The 22,429-nt window shown below is 31.5% G+C and overlaps 2 protein-coding genes and 1 pseudogene across 3 annotated transcripts; 1 reads left to right on the top strand and 2 right to left on the bottom strand.

Moving 5' to 3' along the window:
* Window positions 1-830: 830 nt before the first annotated feature.
* LOC149484909 (uncharacterized) lies at window positions 831-2,853 on the bottom strand (annotated as a pseudogene).
* Window positions 2,854-4,643: 1,790 nt separating this feature from the next.
* On the bottom strand, window positions 4,644-14,314 carry LOC149484908 (uncharacterized). Of its 2 annotated transcripts, none has more exons than XM_089700423.1 (9): window positions 14,256-14,314; window positions 8,596-8,687; window positions 8,271-8,338; window positions 7,999-8,102; window positions 7,476-7,540; window positions 7,214-7,284; window positions 6,701-6,809; window positions 6,294-6,373; window positions 4,644-4,783 (listed from the first exon to the last, which is right to left on the bottom strand). In XM_089700423.1, the coding sequence occupies exons 1-9, from the start codon at window positions 14,268-14,270 to the stop codon at window positions 4,680-4,682; spliced, it is 708 nt and encodes a 235-aa protein (XP_089556549.1). In that variant the 5' UTR covers window positions 14,271-14,314; the 3' UTR covers window positions 4,644-4,679. The 2 variants fall into 2 exon arrangements, with proteins under 2 accessions (XP_089556549.1, XP_089556550.1); XM_089700424.1 differs by having other exon boundaries at window positions 4,645-4,783; window positions 6,289-6,373.
* A 5,421-nt stretch (window positions 14,315-19,735) lies between these two features.
* LOC149484907 (UDP-glucosyltransferase 2-like) lies at window positions 19,736-22,040 on the top strand. The gene is made up of 4 exons (XM_089700422.1): window positions 19,736-20,573; window positions 20,651-20,873; window positions 21,128-21,347; window positions 21,632-22,040. The coding sequence occupies exons 1-4, from the start codon at window positions 19,749-19,751 to the stop codon at window positions 21,918-21,920; spliced, it is 1,557 nt and encodes a 518-aa protein (XP_089556548.1). The 5' UTR covers window positions 19,736-19,748; the 3' UTR covers window positions 21,921-22,040.
* The last annotated feature ends 389 nt before the right edge of the window (window positions 22,041-22,429 follow it).

Raw genomic sequence — 22,429 nt, 5'->3', positions numbered from 1 at the left:
AGTAGTGTCTGGTTTTAATATTTAAACATTACGTTAGTTAATGTTAATGTAGAGTTAATTTAAAAAAAAAAAACATTTAAATGAAAGGATTTCATAAAATTTTTCCAAAATATGCAGTAAAATCCATACTAATATTATAAATGCGAAAGTAACTCTGTCTGTCTGTCTGTTACTCAATCACGCCTAAACCACTGAACCAATTTTCATGAAATTTGGTATAGAGATATTTTGATACCCGAGAAAGGACATAGGCTACTTTTTATCCCGGGAAAATGGCGCAATCCCGGAAATCCCACGGGAACGGGAACTATGCGGGTTTTTCTTTGAATGCGCGGGCGAAGCCGCGGGCGGAAACCTAGTATTAAATACATTCGATAATCCCTTGCTGATTTAAAGCCATGTTCACATTATCATTAAGACAGTAAATACTGCAATTGTAATAATAATGTAAAAGCTTATTGTGTGGAATGAAAATGCGTTATAAGAAGTTTGTTTATTATGATAGGAAATTGTACTACTTATAAAAAAACTATAGATATGTCTATTTCAAAATTTATAGTAAATCAATGAATGCTGTGTTAAAGATAAATAAAAATGTCAACTTAAAAAGCAGGTAAAGTAATTTTAGGTGCATTTTTTTATAGGATACACCTCAAATACGATTTTATATTTGAATGATTGATTATGTTTGAATCATAGGCAAAAGTTATACTTCTATTTTGTTTTGAGTTATATCATCTAAAAAGTTACTAAAGAGTACCTTAATAGGTCTTTAATATATTGATTGCAAAATTACTTACTAAAGATTTTTAAAATAAAATTTACAACATTATAAAAAATAATTTAATCGTCTTAAATTATGGCAAGAATAAATACAATCGTTAGTTAAATGCGGGCTTATCACGTAAATTCACTGTGTATCTTCCATCGTGGGTTTCCCATCGTCGACCACCACGTCAATTTCCACTTCATATGTCCCCGGTTTTGTCCGGGACGGTCTCACAACCACGCCGGGGACTCCCGGCATCCTCGACTCTTGCACATCGACTTCATTATCCGCGTCCACTGGCGCTTCAGAATAATATCCAGCGTCTGGTGGCAACCTTACCGACATCAGGCCTTGAACTCGTTGGACCAAATACTCCAAAATAGGACCGAATCGCGACAGCCCTTCTGTAGCGAGTATGGAACGCTCCGGCTCATCCTGCAGCGGCTTCAGCACGAACATATTGAAGTTCAGAGTCCTCCGCACCGGCCTGGCTGCTGCCCTCGAGAGGCAGACTATAACCAGCAAGGCGATAACGAATCGTGGAGACATGACGTCCACCCGGCGCGATGTGGGCCCTCAGACTGCGACCGCTGCGTTTTTGCCGAGCATCTAAGCTCAGGTAACGGGGCTTCAGCAAAAAGATTATAATTGCCTCAACGAGCGGACGATAATTGGCCGACACCTTTCGTTTGGAAAGCGCTATCTTAATTCGAGTGAGTCAACATAATTGCATCCCAAAACAAATTGGTCTGTCGTGGAGACACGCTAGTTTTGTTTACTTTTGCGTATTATGTTTAGCATTGTTTTGTAGAGGTCACGCTTCGCTGGACAACTCTGATAGGGAGTCGATATAAAGCTGCATTGCGATTTGAGGCTATTTTAATTCCTTATACCTGAACGGATAAGGTTCAATTTGGTTAACGAAAATCGGTGACATGGTGGTTATATAATTATATTTACAGCTATCAATCATGCTTGATAAATGCGTATATAATGATGCAGTAACAAGGTCACGGAGCTTGTAAGGATAAATATGGTAATTGGTTTGTTTTACTGTCGGACATGATTGCGGAGATTGGCGTTAAATGGGACACTGTCGGTTTTACAAATTGGCAGAACTGCATTTCTTGCATCGGTTTGTGAAAGCAGTCGATAGAAAGATATTATTTCGTGCATTTTACGTTTGTTATAATTAATTGCTGGTACTTTATTTGTTTTAATATATTAATGTTTTTAATTCTTTGTGTTTAACTTGATTAGTTTTTCTGATGTTGATTATATATTAACTTACTTATAAACTTTAAAAGATTATTAGTAATGTGATAGAATATATTTTAACTTATATTGATTGTATTTCATTGTCATTATTTAACTAATGGGAATTTAACCGAATTTAAGAGTAGGTAATGCTAAAAAACTAAATAAATGAACAGCCGCGCCGTGGTGATGTAAAATCTTTATGCAATGTAGGTATGCTTATGCATACCTAAAGTCTATGTGTATTCAGGTAAAAGAATATTATGACAGTGATCTCCCAAAATAATTGCAAAATAATTCTGGCTATTAAATGAAAAATGATTTACTTTGGTATTTCAAATACCATAAAGCTAAGATTCGTAACCATCGTTGTTGCATTGAATCCAGACCTACAGAGTACAGACCAACAAGGAAGCTTATTATATTCAATTTATATTTACATAGCAAACAGTTTAATAGTTCCACTTCAATAATCTCATCACCAATTAATCGAATAAGTCCTAACTAGCAATTTCTATTACTGATACCAATGAATTCTCAATCATGAGCATAATTTATGCAACTACCCGCATAAAATGGTCCTTATGTCTATAGGGATACGGTCTATATTATTATTTATCAGTAAGTCAATCATGCAGGAAGATGCCCGTTAGTCACCATTTAAGGCTGTACAGAAGGTTTTATAGGTAGTAGGTAACGGTTGTCGGTCAACACGGTGTAAATATTTCAAGATAACATTTGATAACGTTTATTGAGGAAATATGGTTAATATCTGATTTATTATGAAAATAGGGTACCTTGATGTAAGGGATAACTTCCCATATCATCTTGATTAACTTTCGTGTGATTAAGATGCGATCATGTGAGCCCATCTTCTTTAAAAAATCAATCAACGATGATTTGATCATTCATTTGTGTACTTATTATAATATATGTATTTGTACAAATTGTGATGGATTCGAAAACGGGACAGGTTCAAAATAAACAGGTCGAATTTTTTTTAGTTTCAATAAGTAATTATATACGATAAGACCTAAGTGAGATGCAATAAGATAGTCACTGGTAGGGACCGGATCGTATGCTTTCTATTTTAGGCTTTTAGTGAACGTTGGGTTTTGTAAAAAGTATGTACATACATGTTTATGTATGAGTAAAACTAAATATTACATGAGCATATTATATTGTTATAGTTATTGTTATATTTTCTTTATTGCACACAACATTTAATTTTACAATACAAGGATATCAGAAGCAATTGGCGGCTTTATTGCTAAATAGCAATTTCTTCCAATCAACTAGTACCAAGCATGAAGTTTACAGTTGCAAATATGTATAATATTGGAATTCTTTAATTAATTAATTAGTTTTCAATAAACATAACATAGGTACCATTGCATTTATAAATGTTTAAATTGTTAAGAAATGATCGTACGAATGTGATACAGTGTCTTTTCCTAAAAATGCATTCCTTTTTTAAGCAGTGTAGTCGTTAATTTTTGAACGTATACATATTCTTTACTTATATTAAAATCTGACTTAACTCCGATCAATAAAATATAAGAAATTATAATTATAGATACTCCACGATTGCAAAACTAATCCAAATAAAATGTTAACGTTTAAAGGGTTGTAAGAGAAAAAACTCTGAAGAAGATTTTAGTATTTTTGAGCTAAGAGTCACACAATGAATATGTAAGCTGATATAAACTCATCTTGTACAATCCGCCTTATATATCTGAAGGTTAGTCTAGCAGTTATTTAGGTTGTGTCGGGTGCATTGCACTTCGAAGATTAGAAGCCAGGTTTATCATTTATATTATGAAAGATGTAGGATCCATAAATTTGTTGGCTATTGGTGTGAAAAGAAAAATGAAATGAAAAAAAAATATATATATATTGTTAGGAACAAAAAGAAAGTGCATTCAGACAATTGCTAATTGCTTTTAATTTGTGTCTTTTTCAATGTAAAGTTTGTGTTTATTATAAATTATTAGATATTATGATAATATCTATATTTCTGCATTAAGTCAATCACTTGTATCAAAGTAAATTTAATTCTATATAAAAGCTGTATATCTGTGTAGCTGTATGTAAATCGCTATATAAAGATGATAGTTTGATAGCCAATTAATGTAATTTTCAACTTTGTTTCTTACTAGTTTTCTGTTCAAACAACTTTCAGAACTTGTGGTAGATAGAAATTTACTGATAAAGAATCGTTAAAGTTACTAAAGGACTACTAGACTTATAAAACCATATACATATATAAGTTCGAATATTTTGTATTTCTTATAAAAAAATCACGAATGGGACTTAGTACCAATAGGGGAATGTGTTTCTAATCTTTTAATCTAACTGTATTCACTGCAAATTGGTTTAAATTTTGAGAGAAAATTAATTCTTTGTTGATTTCTTTTCTTGACGTATATTGTCTTTCCAGTAATAAAGAGGGTGAGAAAATAAAACAATTTATAATTATAAAAATACTGTTTATTTAATTACCCTTGCAGTTCAAAAACACAATGGATCGAATTTCGCAAAATAAACCAAAATTCTGTTTAGTTCGTGGCAAAGGTTATAAATTTTTTTTTCAAGGCATCATTATCTTAAATTATATGTATAATTTAAGATAATGATATAATTTATTACTATTTTAATTCCTTTGATTTTTCAATGGTCGAACGTTACTAGAGTCAACATTTTCTTTCTGTTCCGCATTCACTTGCTTGGCCGATTTTTGCTCTGAATTTGATTGCTCTGAAAATAAACAGTATATTATAATAATTGATTAATAAATGGTAGATAGCAATTCTATTTTAATGATATCAATATAGAGAAAGTAGAGTTACATTATAAAGAGGTAAAGTTTGTAATTTTGCTAAGAATTATGGGGTCAATATATAACCCCCTCCTGTCGTCTAAAAATATATTACGATTAGAGTGCGATATCATTACCGAGGAATATAGGTTTTTTTATCCAGATTTTCTGACGGTAATACTATCGCTAATAAAGCAATGAAGTACCTAACTTAGTACAGTGGGGTTGTGAATATAATGTAGGTTATTTTTATCAAATAAAATAAATATCTTACAAAGAACAAACTGACAAGCTAAAATTACACTAGAATATTATTATAGTAACAATTTTATTCCTTTACATTTTATGAGCTGAATACTCGTTACATTCAATCAGATATGCAATTTGCCAGACTTTTTCTTATTTTACGACTCAAAGCTTCTTGCTTGCTATAACATCATCCCGCAGGGTTTCCCTGCAAATAGTTACTGAGATATTTTCCTTATAGATGACACTAATTATGAGCTATTCTGGTAAATTATATGCAGTTTGCTTGTAAATGTGTTTAAGTGATTTCTATGAAACAGACGTCGTTTTAAAATAATGTTTCTTTTGTGATTTCTTAGCAAAATGCATGTTACGGTGTTCGGTGTTCGGTGTTCGTTGTTCGTTGTTCGTTGTTCGTTGTTCGGTGTTCGGTGTTCGGTGTTCGGTGTTCGGTGTTCGGTGTTCGGTGTTCGGTGTTCGGTGTTCGGTGTTCGGTGTTCGGTGTTCGGTGTTCGGTGTTCGGTGTTCGGTGTTTGGTGTGTGGTGTTTGGACTTTGGTGTTTGGTGTTTGTTTGGGGTTTGTTGTGTAAACTTTAAGCGTTTGATATTGTAAAATAATATAATAAAAACGTTGTAATGAATTAATTTTGTTTATTTTTAACCTGGAATATTCTAGAAATAATTATTTTAAGGTACAGACATAATACATATTATTAAGATCTATATAGTTCATACATAATTTCTTCTATTTCACTGCAAAAACATTATTATTAACATTCATGATATTTTTAACATTCATGATATTTTTGATGTCATTTTTGTTATTTAAACTAGTTAAAAAACAGTTTAAAAAAGTTCTGTCTTGGACGTCCGTGTGTCTGTATGTGCGGAGGATTTTCTTGTTAACACGATAGCGACCGAAATACTTTACTATTTTGAAATTTACAGGTAACGATCTGCTGCTATTCCTTCGTAAAAATCTATCTTTTCTTTATTTTTAAGACTAAGAAACAATTTTCCATACATTTATTTAATGTTCCTGTATTTATTGTAATTATTTTTATATAAAATTTATGTGCTTTTACCAAATTTTTTAACGTAGAGTATTACATATTCAGGAGTTCAGGACGAATACAGATTAAAAATACTTTCGCTTTAAATATGAACTATTTTTCATTAACATCTAAAGTAGTCTTACCTTACCATTAGCTTTTTCTTCAGGCTCTATTTGAGGTTGATGTTGTAGAACTAGCTGGTTCAAACTGTAACCCGCATGAATTGGTCTTAAATTATTGTCATTATTATTGTATTGTATAATTGTAAAATATTATTTAATATAATGTTTGTAGCGGTAATATTGGGAAGTACTGATGCGAACATGAATGTTTTTTTTACTACCTGAATAATTCAGGAATGACATACAAGGCAAAGGCAACCGACCACTTTAATAATAATAATCAATGATAAATATCAGTTTAAAAGGATTAAAACTAGAGGTCTTTAAGTTAATCTCGTAATGTTAAAACATTAATATGTTTATTTATAATTAAATTCAACATAAACTAAGGCTATACTTTTAAGTTTTAAAATAAAGTATTATAGTAACCTACTGGTAAGGATTTTGAAACCCAAACGGGTAGGGAGCGACTTGGGCACCAAATGCGTTAGGGTTCTGCAGCGGCCGGCCGGAATGATCAACTAGGATTGAGTTTTGGTAACCTGTGGAGTGAATCAAATTTAATTACATACTGCAATGTCCATAATCAATTATTATTTTTATATACGTTTAATATCATATCATTTACGATTTATCGTACAATAAATTAATATAATGAATTTCTGTGTATCGATGTTTTGTTAATAGTTTGTTATTGTGTAGAGAATAAGTAATTTAATGGACACAGACAGTCTAAGATTAAAACTAACTATGCTTACAACTTTGGAATAACAGAAACTGTTCAATGAAAATTTCCCTAATCATAGAATTCACAGTATGATGTAGACGTTGCTTGCTGGGAAAGCTTGTCGGACTGTCGGTGTCATTTAATATCATGACTGAATCATAAATATTTTATATTAATAAAAAGCGAACAGAAAATAAATTAGATTTATGTCACAATTACCAGTATAGCCAGGGTTTTGTACAGGCATTTGTGAAAGGATGTAAAGAGGTCGGTAATTCACACCACCGGGCCTGTAAAATATAAATGAATTTATTGTTAAATTACGGTGCAATTATTTCTGGATTCAAGTTTTGGGAGTTAGTTCAATATGTACAGGGAAATATGCAACAAAATCTTGTTATCTAGAGAGTTTCATTAACTTTACAGAATTGAGAATTAGGACAATACTATCGAAAGAAAATTATTAAATAAATGTACCTACCCTTGCATCAAGATGTAAACTTTTTGGCCCGGTAACAATCCGGGAATAGTGGGATACACAGGTTGCTGAAAAAATTGAGAACATTTTATAAGTTTACGAAAATGTAATAGCATAATTGTAGAAGAGAAACAACATAGTAATTTTTCATATAGGCGCTAAAAAATGATGTTCATTAAGATCGTATAAAAATAAGCGATAGCTTTAGTTATACATATTACTTGTGCACTATTCAATGCAAAAAAGTGTCTGATGTATTTAAAATGTATCTATTATACTTATTAAAGTATTAGAGAAATTGTTGTGTATTCCTTACTATGTTGTTTGTTGCAATTTTCAAATTATAACGGTTAATATTGTATACCTAAATCTGCAGATCGTTTGAACAACACGCTTATCTAGCTTCAAATTTTTAAACTGTAGTTGATAATTTTTATAATTAAGACATACTATCATTAAAACATTAGTTTTTAATTTAAGTTATTTTTATCACTGAGACATTAATAACGTTGTTCTTAGTATTTACCTGCTGTGGTGGTTGCTGAGGTTGTTGTACACCAGGTACTAACTCTACTTCTGTATTTGGATCTAGATTTTCTAGTCTTGATGACGTCTCGCTATTTTCATTCGCTGTAAAAGAAAAAATAACGTGTTATATTACTTACTGTAAGGGCTTGATTGATTATTATTTTTACGCTGTAGAAGTGGGATGCCTAGTTACTTATCATAAGCATCTAGTTAAAAAAAATATAATGTAGTTTTTATATCGATTTGTAAATGAAATAAAATTATAATTACCTTCTTTCTGTTGTTGACTGTAGTAATAAACTGCTCCTGGGTTATTTGCACTTAAATAATATTCCAGTCTGAAAAAAATCACATTTTTACATAAATTCACAAATAAGAGCAAGTATATTGTATGAACACACTTGTCAGAAGTGAAACTTCTTTGGCAAGATTCAAAGGTTCTAAAATCGTCGCCTTACTCCGTGATCGGTACTCGGTATTGCCCTGACGCGGGCTTAAAATTTTAGTCCCAACGCGCCTATAAAGAAGTTTCACGTTAGAAATGGAAATGTTCCTATAAAGTCTTCTCTATTAAAGACTAAAGTAAACAACTTACGGAATAGCTTGTTGCAGTGACGCATGTGTCTGCGCATTATAATACTGCTGCGGCGGTGCGGCGCCGACTGCGCAAATTGCTGCAAATACAAACTGAAAACCAAAATTGTATTATTTTTATTATTTTACGATGCATAGCTGATCCATATTGTGTTATATGGTTTTGTGTTTACTATTTAAAGGGTAACTCAAAATCATAGAATTATAAATTTAATTTTACTTATAAGATAACAGCTGTGCCAAGCATGTTGTTTTGGTACATAAGCTACATCACTGCTAAGTACAATGAAAATCAGTTCAGTGTTGTTTGCATGTAAAAGGCACAAACATATACATAAATTCATCCATCATCACAAACTTTCACATTTATAATATTAGTAAAATATAAATAATGTTTAACGTTGACTTTCATTGATAACCAGTTAATTAAAGGCATATAAATAGACTCTATCTACTCTATCTTATCAATATAATTTAGTTTTTTTAAGCAATAAAATGTCCTCACTCTATACCATTTTACAAACCGAAAAATAGATCATTAAAACACCGATTTATATTCTAAAACCAAGTCTAAAACTCATGTATTATAATTATTTACGTTCTTACTTAATCTGCGGTATTACGTATGCACAAAGGGCTAAAACGTTTGACAGAATTTATGTCTCAGAGACTGTCTAACGTCCCAATAGATTTCGTTGTCTAATTATGATTCAAGATAGTCACCATCCTTCGATATAGAGGCCAGATGGCCGGAAAACTCTTACGAAACGAGGTGTTAAGTGTATTGCGAATTTTGATAGAGTTTAAATTTTGGGAAACTTGATAGATTTCAAATTTTGGGAGTAAGTCAAGCCACCTCTATCTGTTTAAGGTTAGACGTAGTTGCTTATGCGAGTGTTATGTCTTTTTCGATATGAAATCTTAAATGTAGTGAATTGTAGAGTGTGGTCTTTGTGTTGATTGGATCGGCGCAAACGGGCTACCGACCATGGTCATTGGTGGCTAGCGACAGTTTTCCGCCCGCGGCTTCGCTCGCGTTTTCAAAGAAAACCCCGCATAGTTCCTGTTCAAGCGGGATTTCCGAGATAAAACCTATCCTATGTGTTAATCCAAGTTATCCTCTATATGTGTGCTCATTGTAATTGGTTCAGTAGTATTTGCGTGAAAGATTAACAAACATACATACATACATGCATCCCCACAAAATTTCACATTTTTAATATTAGTAGGATAGGATAAAATATAATTTATATTGTTGGTTTATTATTAAAATACCACTGTATTACACATATCCTAAAAAAGATCCGGAAATGCATGCAGACACTGTATTCTTGGCTATAGCACACATACCAGCGTCTTTATAAAGCTATTATCAGCTATATCTTATCGATGATACAACAAATTAACATAGCCATTCTTAATTTAGTTGAATACGTAATAGAGAATATATTTGCAATAATTAATCGTTGTTTACTTAATCACAGTATTGATGACAAGAACTCATTGGGAATAGAATCAATGTGATTCGATCAATTAAATCAGTAAATACCTGAATTTGTAAGTTGGTATGTTTGTTCATCCGTTTTAACTATATAAGGAACCAACATACAAAAATGTTTCATTTAGTATTTGTACTTGTAAATAGTTTTAATAAATGCTTCTAAACGAGTTGTAAAGAAAAATATTATTTTAAATGTACGAAACATTTACACACAAACACATTAACATACTTACAAACATTTATAAAATTCTTGTATTCAAGCTGATGTAAAGGAAAATCTTATTATTTTTGAAGTGAAAACTTCTTTAGCGGCGTTAAGCACTTTTTCTGTAATAGGTTATGGGTATAAAATCTTAAACTCGCGTCAGGACACGTGACCTGATCGAAAAAGCGTAAGACGGATGGATATCAAACATGCTCAACGTTAATAATCAAGTTTTCACTTCTGCCGGCACTCCCGGAGTGCAAACCGTCTTTTTTTTAAATGTTAATATCCATTTCACAGATCATATGATTTATTTAAATTTTGTTTCACACATTCGGTAATTTCGGAAGGAAGTTCTACTAAAACAGCATTAGTATTAAAGTGTCGTCGGACCTTAACCTACATTCGTGTCACTGATCGTAAATGAAGACGTGTGACATAATGTTTTATTGTGTTTTAAAGTGAAGCATATTATTTAGTTACATTATGATTTAGAACTGCAAGAGAACTGCTTTTCGAATCGATGGTAAATGAAAAACTATGTTATGACGATTCAAAGACTTCTAGAAGTGCTTCTAGAAGACTCAATTTGCAATTTAAATTATTTTCTTTCTATCTAGACGAAATGGTCACTACATACAATTAGGAACTCGCAAGAATCCAAAATGAATAGGAAAATAAAATAACTATAATTCTTTAAACTTCGTTAAAAAGAACAAAATATAATTAAAAATATATCGAATTACAAATCCAGAGAACATATTCAAACACATTTTGGAATGCTTAAGGCTTAATTATTTTAAAAGATATTTAAAAATCTAGATCAAAAACAAACAATGCAATACGTAACTTCTTTTCTTGACAACAGGTACCTAATGAGATCGTTGAACCTGGTACATAATATTCATTCTTGCATGCTTAGTTTTAAAAATAGACGTGGTCATGACCAACGAGATTTTTTGAATGTGTAACATTACCAAAAATGGTTCTTAACGGTAACAATCTATTTAATAGTCACAACACGTAACAAATTCCTGTAACTGGAGTTAAAAATTATCATTATTAACATTTTATTTATGTTTCTTTTTGTTGATATACTTAGTTCGTTATTATATATTAGTAAAATAATCTGTAAGAACCTTCCTCATTATTGAAGTCGGTTAATTACAAATAGCAAAAATATGAATAATTTTTTTGTAGTGTCTCTGTGAGCCCAGGAGGGCTTCTACAGCTTAACCATGAATGGTTTCTAATGATTCTGTTATCGAAACTTATTAATTACTAGCTTTCCGCCCGCGGCTTCGCCCGCTTTGTCTAAAACCTAATAAATTATATACTAAGTCCTTCCTCTTGAATCACTCTATCTATTACAAAAAACCGCATCAAAATTCGTTGCGTAGTTTTAAAGATTTAAGCATACATAGGGACATAGGGACAGAGAAAGCGACTTTGTTTTATACTATGTAGTGAAGATGTTACCTTAGAAGCGTTAAAACGTAAGATGATCCACAAAAATTATACTAAGTACATAACGTACTGGAAGAGCAACGAACTCAAACTTCAACAAACAGTGACAGTCTAGTAAAAGCTACACATTTCTCAACGTTTAAGCAACAAGGGATGATTGAGGCCACTTGCATTAAGGAGCAACGACGCGAATCATCACAATATGTCAACTATACGTATAATTATAGCGATTCCATAGTTGTCTGATGTAAGAGTTATTCTACGGTTGCTTGGCTACGCGTGAAGGAAATACTGAGGAGTGTATACAGACTTTTATATAAATAACATGTTTTTTTTTAATAAACTAGCGGTCCGCCTCGGCTTCGCCCGTGGTACCTACATGTTAAACTATCCTATCTCTCAAGTTGGATCGAACTGCACATGGTGTGCGAATTTTATTATATTCGGTTAAGTGGTTTGGAGTCCATTGAGGACAAACATTGTGACACGAGATTTATAAATCTATACTAGCGGTCCGCCTCGGCTTCGCCCGTGGTACCTACATGTTTAAACTATCCTATCTCTCAAGTTGGATCGAACTGCACATGGTGTGCGAATTTTATTATAATCGGTTAAGTGGTTTAGGAGTCCATTGAGGACAAACATTGTGACACGAGATTTATATATCTATATTAAGATTATCGACTGGGTCCGTATTAAGAAAAGTTCAAAAGCACCTTGGGACCCGATCAGAAGAAGGTACTTAGGGAATACTTTTCTAGGACTAATTCTATATTACGATATTTCTTTGGTTTTATCTGTCATGTGATAAGACAATAATTATTTGTTTATTGCATTAATTAATATTAAAGAAGTATAACCATAAAAATGTCATATTTCATCGTAAACTTTGCAATCACTTGCAATGCAAATTTTTCTCTGCAAAAGATAGTGATAAATGACTTTTAATTTCATCGTCACACGCTGCTCTACATTACATCAAAAATAGGATAATTCCTAACCAAATTTTGAACTAAAAAAACTTGTAATTACATACCAAGAACACTAGTAGTTTTTTTATTTCACAATATAGATTAAATCGGAATATTTTGTTCCGTCGTCACATTAAAGTTGTAAACAAAAAGATGGCGTGAGAAGATATAACTTAGGAAGTGTTGATCTGATAAGAATTACTAAACTTGTTGATTTTTATAACAATAAAGGATGCTTTAGAATAATTTGTGTTTCTCGGTGTTAGGTAAGTGTTGTAAACTGAAGGTTGTAAGGTTTTGAGTTCAAAGGCATCGGACGGGAATCACAGAAATAGATTTTACAACTTATTGTTGTTAATAAATAAATAATTATTGTTTAATGTAGTATTATGTAAGAGACTTAATGTAGTATAATGTAAGGGACTTAATGATTAAATATAAATCAGAAACTTTACCAGCAAATCCAAACTAATTAAACTTGCATTGATACTATAGGTTTGATCATATTGCACTCGTAAAAAGTGCTGAAAAATTATAGTAACCGTAAACTTATAAGATAAGGAACCGAAACCAATAAGATCAAAAGACCAATGAAAGTGATAAATGTCGGCTTTTCTTCAAGCTGAAGACATTAGCAAACACAGAAATGCTTTTACAAAATTACGTATCACACAGACACAAAGTTAGACCGAATTGGTAACACTTTTGTATTCAAGTATAATATACTATAATCAATGAAATTACTAGATGATTATGATGTAAATTTTTCTACGTGATAGTTTAAAAACAACATAACCCTCAAACGGTGCATTTAGATCAAACGAACATAGAGCTAGAGCAAGAGATTTCTTTCGTGATCTGTGTAAAACGAAAATTCCAATTCAGTATTATTCAGTTTTAGAATTAGAATGCACATTTAGCATTCGCTCGTTTGATGTTAATGCACCGTTATAGATGCTGTTTTTTATTAATTAAATAATCATAACATAAATAATGACTATAGGTTTACGTATCTACTGTTTCCACATAGGTTTGCCGAAAAAGAATAATATTTTAATCATTCAAGCTTGAGTTTTTGGGTTGAATAATTTCAGTTACAGAAATGACAGTTAAAGATAAAATTAAGGTTGTCTTTGTTTTCGAACAATTATAATCTTGGTATATAAAATAAATCTTTTGAATATTGAGGTAAGACACAATTATTATTGTATTTATAAATTATGTATAATTTTAGAAATTAGAAAGAAACTTACGGAAATATTGTTTTATTAGTATTTGAATATATTCTACGTATTTAGCATGTATATTTAGGAGTTAAATATTGTTTAATATGTTTAATATTGTAAATTTAGGAGTAAGTAAATTTAATAAAATCAAACTGATAAATTGCGATATTTCAAATTGAAATGTTTTTGAATAAAAGTTGACTATGATTTTTATAGTTTTTTTTAAGAAAATTAATTACTCCAATTTCCAAAACCAATTTAAAACTAAATAGAACTAAACACTTAACTTACAAGTAACACAGCCATTATAGCACACACACAGTTGACAGCAATGCGGCGCGAGCGCTGTCGTCCGCCTTATATGCTTACCGGCGCACGCGCACGATTTTCCTACTCCACCCCGTGGGTAAAAGATTTCATATTTTCGTTAATTTTTCTTTGGTTTTCATACGCAGGCGTAGTTGGCAAGGTTTTGTTTATAAAAGGTTGGCGTTTTTCATATATGTAGAGATAGATAGTTTATATCTATACTAATATTATAAAGGTGATGAGTTTGTTTGTTTGTTTGAACGCGCTAATCTCGGGAACTACTGGTCCGATTTGAAAAATTCTTTCGATGTTAGATAGCCCATTTTATCGAGGAAGGCTATAGGCTATATATTATCTTGCTAAGACCAATAGGAGCTGAGCACTGCGGGTAAAACCGCGGAGCACAGCTAGTAATATTATAAAATTTATAACAATTTACGATGCATGCATTCAGTGTAAAGGTAAAAATAAAATAAGTTTAATTTATTCAGACAGATATATTTACTTAGGTTTGAAATATTCAACAGATATTCAATAATGAACATTGAAAATATTATTCAGTTTTGCACAAATCGGAAGCTTTTCCAGGAATCAATGAAAAATTAAATTTATATTAATTCTTCCTCATATCTTCATATAAAAATCTCGTGAGGACAAAGAAATTTCATGATTGATGTTTCATTTATTCTTAGTATCTCTAATTCATGAATGTTTATTTTTTACTGCGCTCTGTAGAGCAGATTAATCGATAGGTATTGTTAGATTTGCATTCATTTTGAGTAAAATTGTAAACTTTTGTGTATTCGGAAGTTTCATGTACATGTGCTGTTTTTCAATAATAATATTATATAATATAAAAATAGCACTTTTTCCTATAATTTACATACTCGGGATATACCACTTTCCAATTGAATAGTTGTGTAGATAAAGTAAGGAAGGTAAAGGATGAGGGAAGTCTGTCTAAAATTATATATTTCACAATGTGTCACAGTGTCATGTAATTATTTTAATACTATCTATATCTAGTTACTCAGATACTAAAATAATAAAAAATTAACCTCTGTGTTGTACATTTTCAATTTAGTGTTTATGAACATAGAATAAATTGTAATCGGTTCAGTAGTATTTGCGTGAAAGAGTAACAAACGCACACACACACATCCTCACAAACTTTCGCATTTATAATATTAGGAGGATAGGATTGAAAAGTGATGTTAAGTTATAGGACTATGTGATGTGGATGTTATAGAAGTATAGATAAGTTGTGAATTTTCGTTTGTGTAACGAACAGGCTATTCATCATTTTGAACATGATTTTTATTAATGTTGAAAGTGAAAAATGTTTTTGTTTTTTTAATAATTATCTTTTCGTTCCAACCCTTTACGTTACTTATAAATAGAATTATCTTATTGGAAAGTTGCGAAAACCACAACTAAATATGAACTTCATCTTGCGAGGCTCGATTCACAGTGTTTTTTATGTTTGAATGCTCGATAATCGATTACGCCGGAACTGCAGAGCAAATTATAATGTTTGGCAAACATCAAGTGTTACACATATCATTAGCTTACTAATGACGCATTTAGGGCTCATTTTTATAATCTATGATGATTCAATACTTTTTAATTAAAAAATTCTGATCTGGTTGAAAAAGTATGCTTTGAAAACATTTCTTTTCACTTTCTATTCTTTATTATTGGAGGACCAAGTAAATTTTATTGATTTTCATTTGACGACGCGGTTGGCGCAGTGGTAAAGTAATTGCCTACTGAGCCGACGGTCCCGGGTTCGATCCCCGGTCAGGGCAAATAATTGTGTGATGAACTCAATTATTTGTTCTTGGGTCTGGGTGTTATTATCTATATATGTATTTATTAAATATTATATTTATCGTCGCCTAGTACCCACAACACAAGCCTTAATTGAGCTTACTGTGGGACTAGGTCGATTTGTGTAATAATGTCCTATAATATTTATTATTTATTTATTTCAATGTAACGAATTTTACCTAAATATATAAAATAAAATAGAAATGTTTAGTAACTATATAATATCCTATGAAAAACATAATATTTGTAGAGAAGCTCTAACAAATTAACATACATATTTAGATGCGCCAAACATTCAATTGATTTAGAACTATCTTCTGAAATCATCGACACCATCTCGCTCAAGATATGTTTTACCTTCAAGAAAAACAACCTATACATGGGGATTTCTTCATTGTCTTTAGAAAATAAAGACCCTCAAGACCTTGTAAAAACCACAGATTAGAGAGTCATTTGTCTCCCATCAAAGATCGTACTTCGGAAGGCTGCAATTTTGGCGCCAAGCCAACATCCATAAAACATTAGATGCTATCGGAAACCCGGAAATATTCTTTATTACTCAACAATCGAGTAATATTTGCATGTAAAATGATGAGACTGATTTTAATTGTATTAAAGACAGATAGAAGTAACATTAAACTGATAAAAAATAACTACATATTATAAAGGCGAAAGTTTGTAAGGATGTATGGATGTTTGTTACTCTTTCACGTAAAAACTACTGAACCGATTACAATGAAATTTAGCACACATATAGAGGGTAACTTGGATTAACACATAGGATAGGTTTTATCCCGGAAATCCCACGGGAACGGGAACTATGCGGGTTTTCCTTTGAAAACGCGGGCGAAGCCGCGGGCGGAAATCTTGTGTTTCATAAATAACAGAAAATTCGGTAGGTATATAAATTTGGAAAAATATTTATTTATTTTACAATTTACAAAATAATAGAAATAGTTTAATATTTTTTAGAAGAAAAATATTCTTATTATAAATAATCTGTAATTATTTCAAGTCTTATTTAAACTTTTAGATGTAAACAAGTCAAGCAGTAGAAATAAAACATAAAAAAACTATAGTAAAACCACATAATAATGTGGCGCTCTTTTCATAACATTCGCAATCAGTTCCAAGAATTACCATAAAATTATTTCCTAAAGTTTATTGTACCTCAAAACTGCAACTACGGACAATGGCGGAATAATACCATCCTTAGAAGGGATTAGTCATTATTTTTTGATTCGTCACAATTCAAGTGAAACTAGATTCGGTTTTTGTTGTATCATGTGTTTTTGTTATGAAAGTTTAGTGTGAAGTCCCGTGGACCTTTGGGGTAGTCATCGTACATATTGTAATCTTTAAGGGCAAATCTATACTTATCTTTACTAATATTATGAAGCTGAAGAGTTTGTTTGTTTGAACGCGCTAATCCCAGAAACTACAGTTCCGATTTGAAAAATTATGTCGGTGTTAGATATCCCATTTATAGAGGAAGGCTTATAGGCTGTATAGTATATAATATCACGCTAAGACCAACAGGAGCGGAGCCATACGGGTGAAGAAACTTATACTTTAAAATGCTGTAAATAAAATTCATGAATAGGTGCTGAAAGCTATATATATTGTGTGGTTTTATCAAGGTTTTATGAAACCACGGTAAAAGTGAAACTTTCCGAACCTTTATACCTACTCGGCAGCCGACCGTCACGCGACATGCGCTACACAGACCAAAAAGTTTGAGACGATGTAATAAAAGTTTCACTTTAAAACGCTATAATATTATCCTTCTTAAAATCCTTTACAATGTTTACGAAAAATGTTAATAACGAAATGGCGCGTGGCTTAATAATAAACATGTGTATTACAATTGTATATTACTGAGATTTACATAACTACGCATTAAAAGTATAGAGTCACCGTCTTCGGTTAAATCTGCTATTTGACTGAATGACTAGCGCGTTCATTGAATGACGACATAATTTACTTTTTCCAAACGTCCTCAAGAAGACGGTTGAGAGCCGATGGAGCCCTGATTCGCCGGGCTTCTATTTTTGTGTAGTTAAAAAAAAAACACGAATCTTACCTAACCCATCCGCTTATCCAAAACGAGGTATGCTAAATAGGTTCAGTGAAGACGTTGAACGTTACATTCAACAACTTGACGTTTTGTCCTTTAGTTTGTCCTTTAGTCATTAATTAATTAATGTCGTTATTCAATGTAGGCGCTAGCCATTCAATCAAATAGCAAATTCAACCAGATGATTGTGAAATAAATACTGCGCGGTTCCACATTATTATTGCATTATCAATTATGGGTCATTTTCTTTTAAATAGTCCAGGGGATAGAAAGATAATTCTAAATTATACGAAATTATAAATATTCTGTAATACAATATTGTATATTGTGTAGAATGGATTGATTGTTTTTAATGAAAGTAAGTAATACGTAATGCGTTTTATTAAGGGTGAAGTTATTTTATGAATGTATGAATAGGGAATTCGTATGCTTAATGAGGGATTTACTGTAAGTATTGGATATATGGAATTAATAATTTGAAAGGAAAACAGTATTATAAGTAACGTTTTCCTTGTCTTTTTTATTCGTCATAACTAAAATAGTGTTAGACTTGTGTTATATTTTTTTTACACTTATTAAAAAGACGAGAATGAAATTAGGAATGTAATATTTAAAAATAAATCTATGAATATTATATACAGTTAAAGAGTTTGATGAAGAAACAGTGACAGTTTTTATTCACAACGAAAACAAGGTCGAGAAAACCCTTTCCATTATTAAAAAAATATTTCTATTATTTTAAAACACAAATACTATATAAATCAATTGTCATTATTGTAATATCGTTGGAAGTGTTTTAATTATGATTTAATTTAATAAGATATGAGCGTTCTTTCGAAAACTGCATGTTAATAAATAAAACTAAAAGGTTAAGTATTATTATTTACATAAATATGAGAAACTGCATTCTTATAACAAAGATAAGGCAATGTTTCGTTTCATATGCACATTTATATTCCTGGATTGTGGGTTGACAAAGAATAATGAATAAACTAATTCTAGTATGATTATTACAATTGGTAAGCTAGGTGTAATTTATACGATTATTGCTTAATGCGAACCTAAAACTAGAGTCTATATAATATATTATGTCGACAGCTTATATTGTGTTATTCTGCTACATATGATAAGCTACAACACTACAAAGTATCATCCAAATATGTTCAGTAGTTTTCGCGAGAAAGAGCAACAAACATGCATCCATAAACCCATACATTCTTAAAAACTTTTGAATTTGCTTTATAAAGTTAACTACAACATTTATTCAATACGTTTAGTCCAACTTATTGTCGTAATAGGTATTTCAAATAGTACCTATAGATATGATATAGATAGTATTAATACAGACAGTTAAGAATATAAAGAATGCATTGAAACATTAATATAGATATCAGCTTAAGTACACAATGAGGTGAAAGATAACATACACACGTGAAAGATTTTCGAATCGTTTGTGATTATTTATCCGACCCAATACTAATCCTATTGATAAAATATTTAATGCTACGTCAATTTGAAATAACACTATAACATTAATTTAGTAGTGATAATATATTTGTGTGTACAATATGTTGCGTTGGTTGATATTAATAATAGCATCGATTGTATTAAATTCAGTAGAATGTGCAAGGATTTTAGCTATATTTCCTACACCGTCGATAAGTCACCAAGTGGTATTCCGACCTATAGTGCATGAATTAGCAAGACGAGGTCATGATGTTGTTCTAATTACCCCTGATCCAGTGTTCCCTAAGGGTAAATCTCCGACAAACCTGACAGAAATTGACGTACACGATGTATCATATAAGTATGTCGGTCAATTAATATCATCAGCTAGGGGAAGAAAAGAGGAATTCATGGTACAATTAAGAGCAATTTTCGAAGTAATGCCTTTAATATTTGAAGCCCAACTAGAAGTACCTGAAGTACAAAAAGCCATTTTGGAAGAAAGAGATACGTACGATTTAGTGATTGTCGAAGCATGTGTCAGAGCTGCGATAGGATTGAGCCATATTATTAAGGCACCAATGATTCAAATCAGTTCATTGGGTGTCGCAGCACCACAATATGCCATAACAGGTTCTCCAATACATCCTTTCCTGTATCCAACACCACTCCAACAACGTATTTACAATTTAACACTACTTGAGAAAATCAGTCAAACATTTTCATTCATAACTCTAGTCTATCATATTTATAGTACGCAGCATCTGGATTATAAGCTAACTGGAAAGTACTTTGGTGAGGACATGCCTCGCTTCGAAACCTTATTCAGGAACGTAAAAATGATTCTTGTTAATGAACACCCTCTCTGGGCTGACAATCGACCAGTTGCTCCAAACATTCTCTATATTGGAGGAATACATCAAGCGCTGGACAAACCTTTGCCAAATGTAAAGTAAATTAGACCGTATTCCATAATCGTAAATATTATGGATAAAATGTAAATAAGCTTGTATGTTTTCTGCAGGATCTCCAAAAATACCTGGATTCATCTAAAAACGGTGTTATTTATATAAGTTTTGGATCTAATGTGAAATCACATGATCTTGAACCTGATAAAATTAAAGTTATGGCAGACGTTTTGTCGGAACTACCGTATGATGTGTTGTGGAAATGGGACAGTGACACATTACCTGGAAACTCTAAAAATATCAAAACGTCCAAGTGGTTCCCACAAACTGATCTCTTAAGTATGTATAAAATACATTTTTACCTTCTACAACCGCATTGGATATTTATATTTATAATAGTTATTATTTTCCTTATATTCATTAAGTTTATGCAGTATTTCTGTTACTTATTACTAACGTGTAGTCACACTTTTCTGGCCATTGATGAGTTGATGGAATAGTGAGTCAACGAAACTGGTGTCCCAAAATTATTCTTAAGTTTTTAATTGCATTAATTTTTTCCTTTGTCGTTTAATATCACAATATCTTTCCAGAACATCCCAATGTTAAAGTATTCGTAACACAAGGTGGATTACAATCAACTGACGAAGCCATTAATGCTGCAGTACCACTTATCGGTATTCCAATGCTAGCTGATCAATGGTATAATGTCGAAAAATACGTTCGCCATAAAATAGGAATGAGTCTAGAATTTCCTAGTCTTACAACTGAAGGATTTAAAAATGCCCTTGAAACTGTTATCAAGGATCCGAGGTATGTTATTTAATCTACATTGAAACACAAGGGAATTTTTAAGAGTCAGAAAAATTTAGCACTAGACTCGTATGCATACCAAAAGTGATAATATTTTAAACTAAATGATTGATTGAGTATTATTAAGAAATTAAAAATTACCGTATCCATATAACAGCATACTATCACTTATCAGCATCGATATTTATCCTTCTGTTGTTGTTGGTATCATTATCACCTATCAATTTAGTGCATTCATGTTTCATTAGTTTATCCATAACATCAATTCAATGTGTTTCTTTCAGCTATAAAAAGAACATTATTCGATTGCGTTCCTTGATGAGAGAGCATCCAGTCCCACCTTTGGAAAACGCTGTGTGGTGGATCGAGCATATTATTCGACACGGCGGAGACCACCTCCAACCACCAACTGCTGGCATGTACGGCTTCATCGAGTACTATGAAGTTCGATTATTCCTAACATTGCTATCAATCCTGCTAATAACATTGTACCTTAAAGTATTGCTCATAAGGTTCATTTTTAGATTAGGAAAAAAATTAATAGCGAAGGAAAAGAAAATCAAAGTACAATAAATGATTATGTTAATTTGATAGTGAATTAATCTGTGATTGATATTTTTAATCTTTGTTATTATACTATAATTACTGGGTTACGTTTTGTTGATAAATATGTAATTTAGTAATGCAATATAGCTTCAGTGACTGAATATAATTTATTTTATTAAGAACCTTGCCATGTCTTTATAAATTATACAAGGTCGTCCTTTAGTTTATTCTTCCCTAGTAATTTACTAAGAGATTGTTATCTAACTCTTATTTAATGATGGCTTATAAATATAATCTAACTAAATTATTGTGCAAAAATAAATCTGCATTCCAGTTTCTCATAGATTTGGTATCGTGTGTAAAATATGAACGCCTAGTTAAAGATGAGAGTCAAACTTACAGAGCAACTCAATTGCGTTGTTGAAACATTATGGTGTTAAATATATTCAGTAATTAATAACCAATATATAAGAAAAACATACCATACATGTACATAACACAATAATTGGTAGTGCCCCTGCCTTCCAAGCCAGAGG

Source organism: Colias philodice, chromosome 11 (assembly GCF_061535455.1).
Source record: "Colias philodice isolate Cphi_HAF_F1 chromosome 11, ilColPhil1 Martin Lab GWU primary, whole genome shotgun sequence".
NCBI classification, from domain to species: domain Eukaryota; kingdom Metazoa; phylum Arthropoda; class Insecta; order Lepidoptera; family Pieridae; genus Colias; species Colias philodice.
This window is presented reverse-complemented; position numbering and strand designations above follow the sequence as displayed.

Coding starts and splice junctions, on each gene's coding strand:
- LOC149484908 (XM_089700423.1), bottom strand. Junction 7,541..7,998: donor CTCAGCAACCACCACAGCAG/GTAAATACTAAG, acceptor CAATTTTTTCAG/CAACCTGTGTATCCCACTAT. Junction 6,374..6,700: donor GGGTTTCAAAATCCTTACCA/GTAGGTTACTAT, acceptor CAATAATTTAAG/ACCAATTCATGCGGGTTACA.
- LOC149484907 (XM_089700422.1), top strand. CDS start 19,749: ATGTTGCGTTGGTTGATATTAATAATAGCATCGATTGTATTAAATTCA. Junction 20,574..20,650: donor TGGACAAACCTTTGCCAAAT/GTAAAGTAAATT, acceptor TGTTTTCTGCAG/GATCTCCAAAAATACCTGGA. Junction 20,874..21,127: donor CCCACAAACTGATCTCTTAA/GTATGTATAAAA, acceptor ATATCTTTCCAG/AACATCCCAATGTTAAAGTA.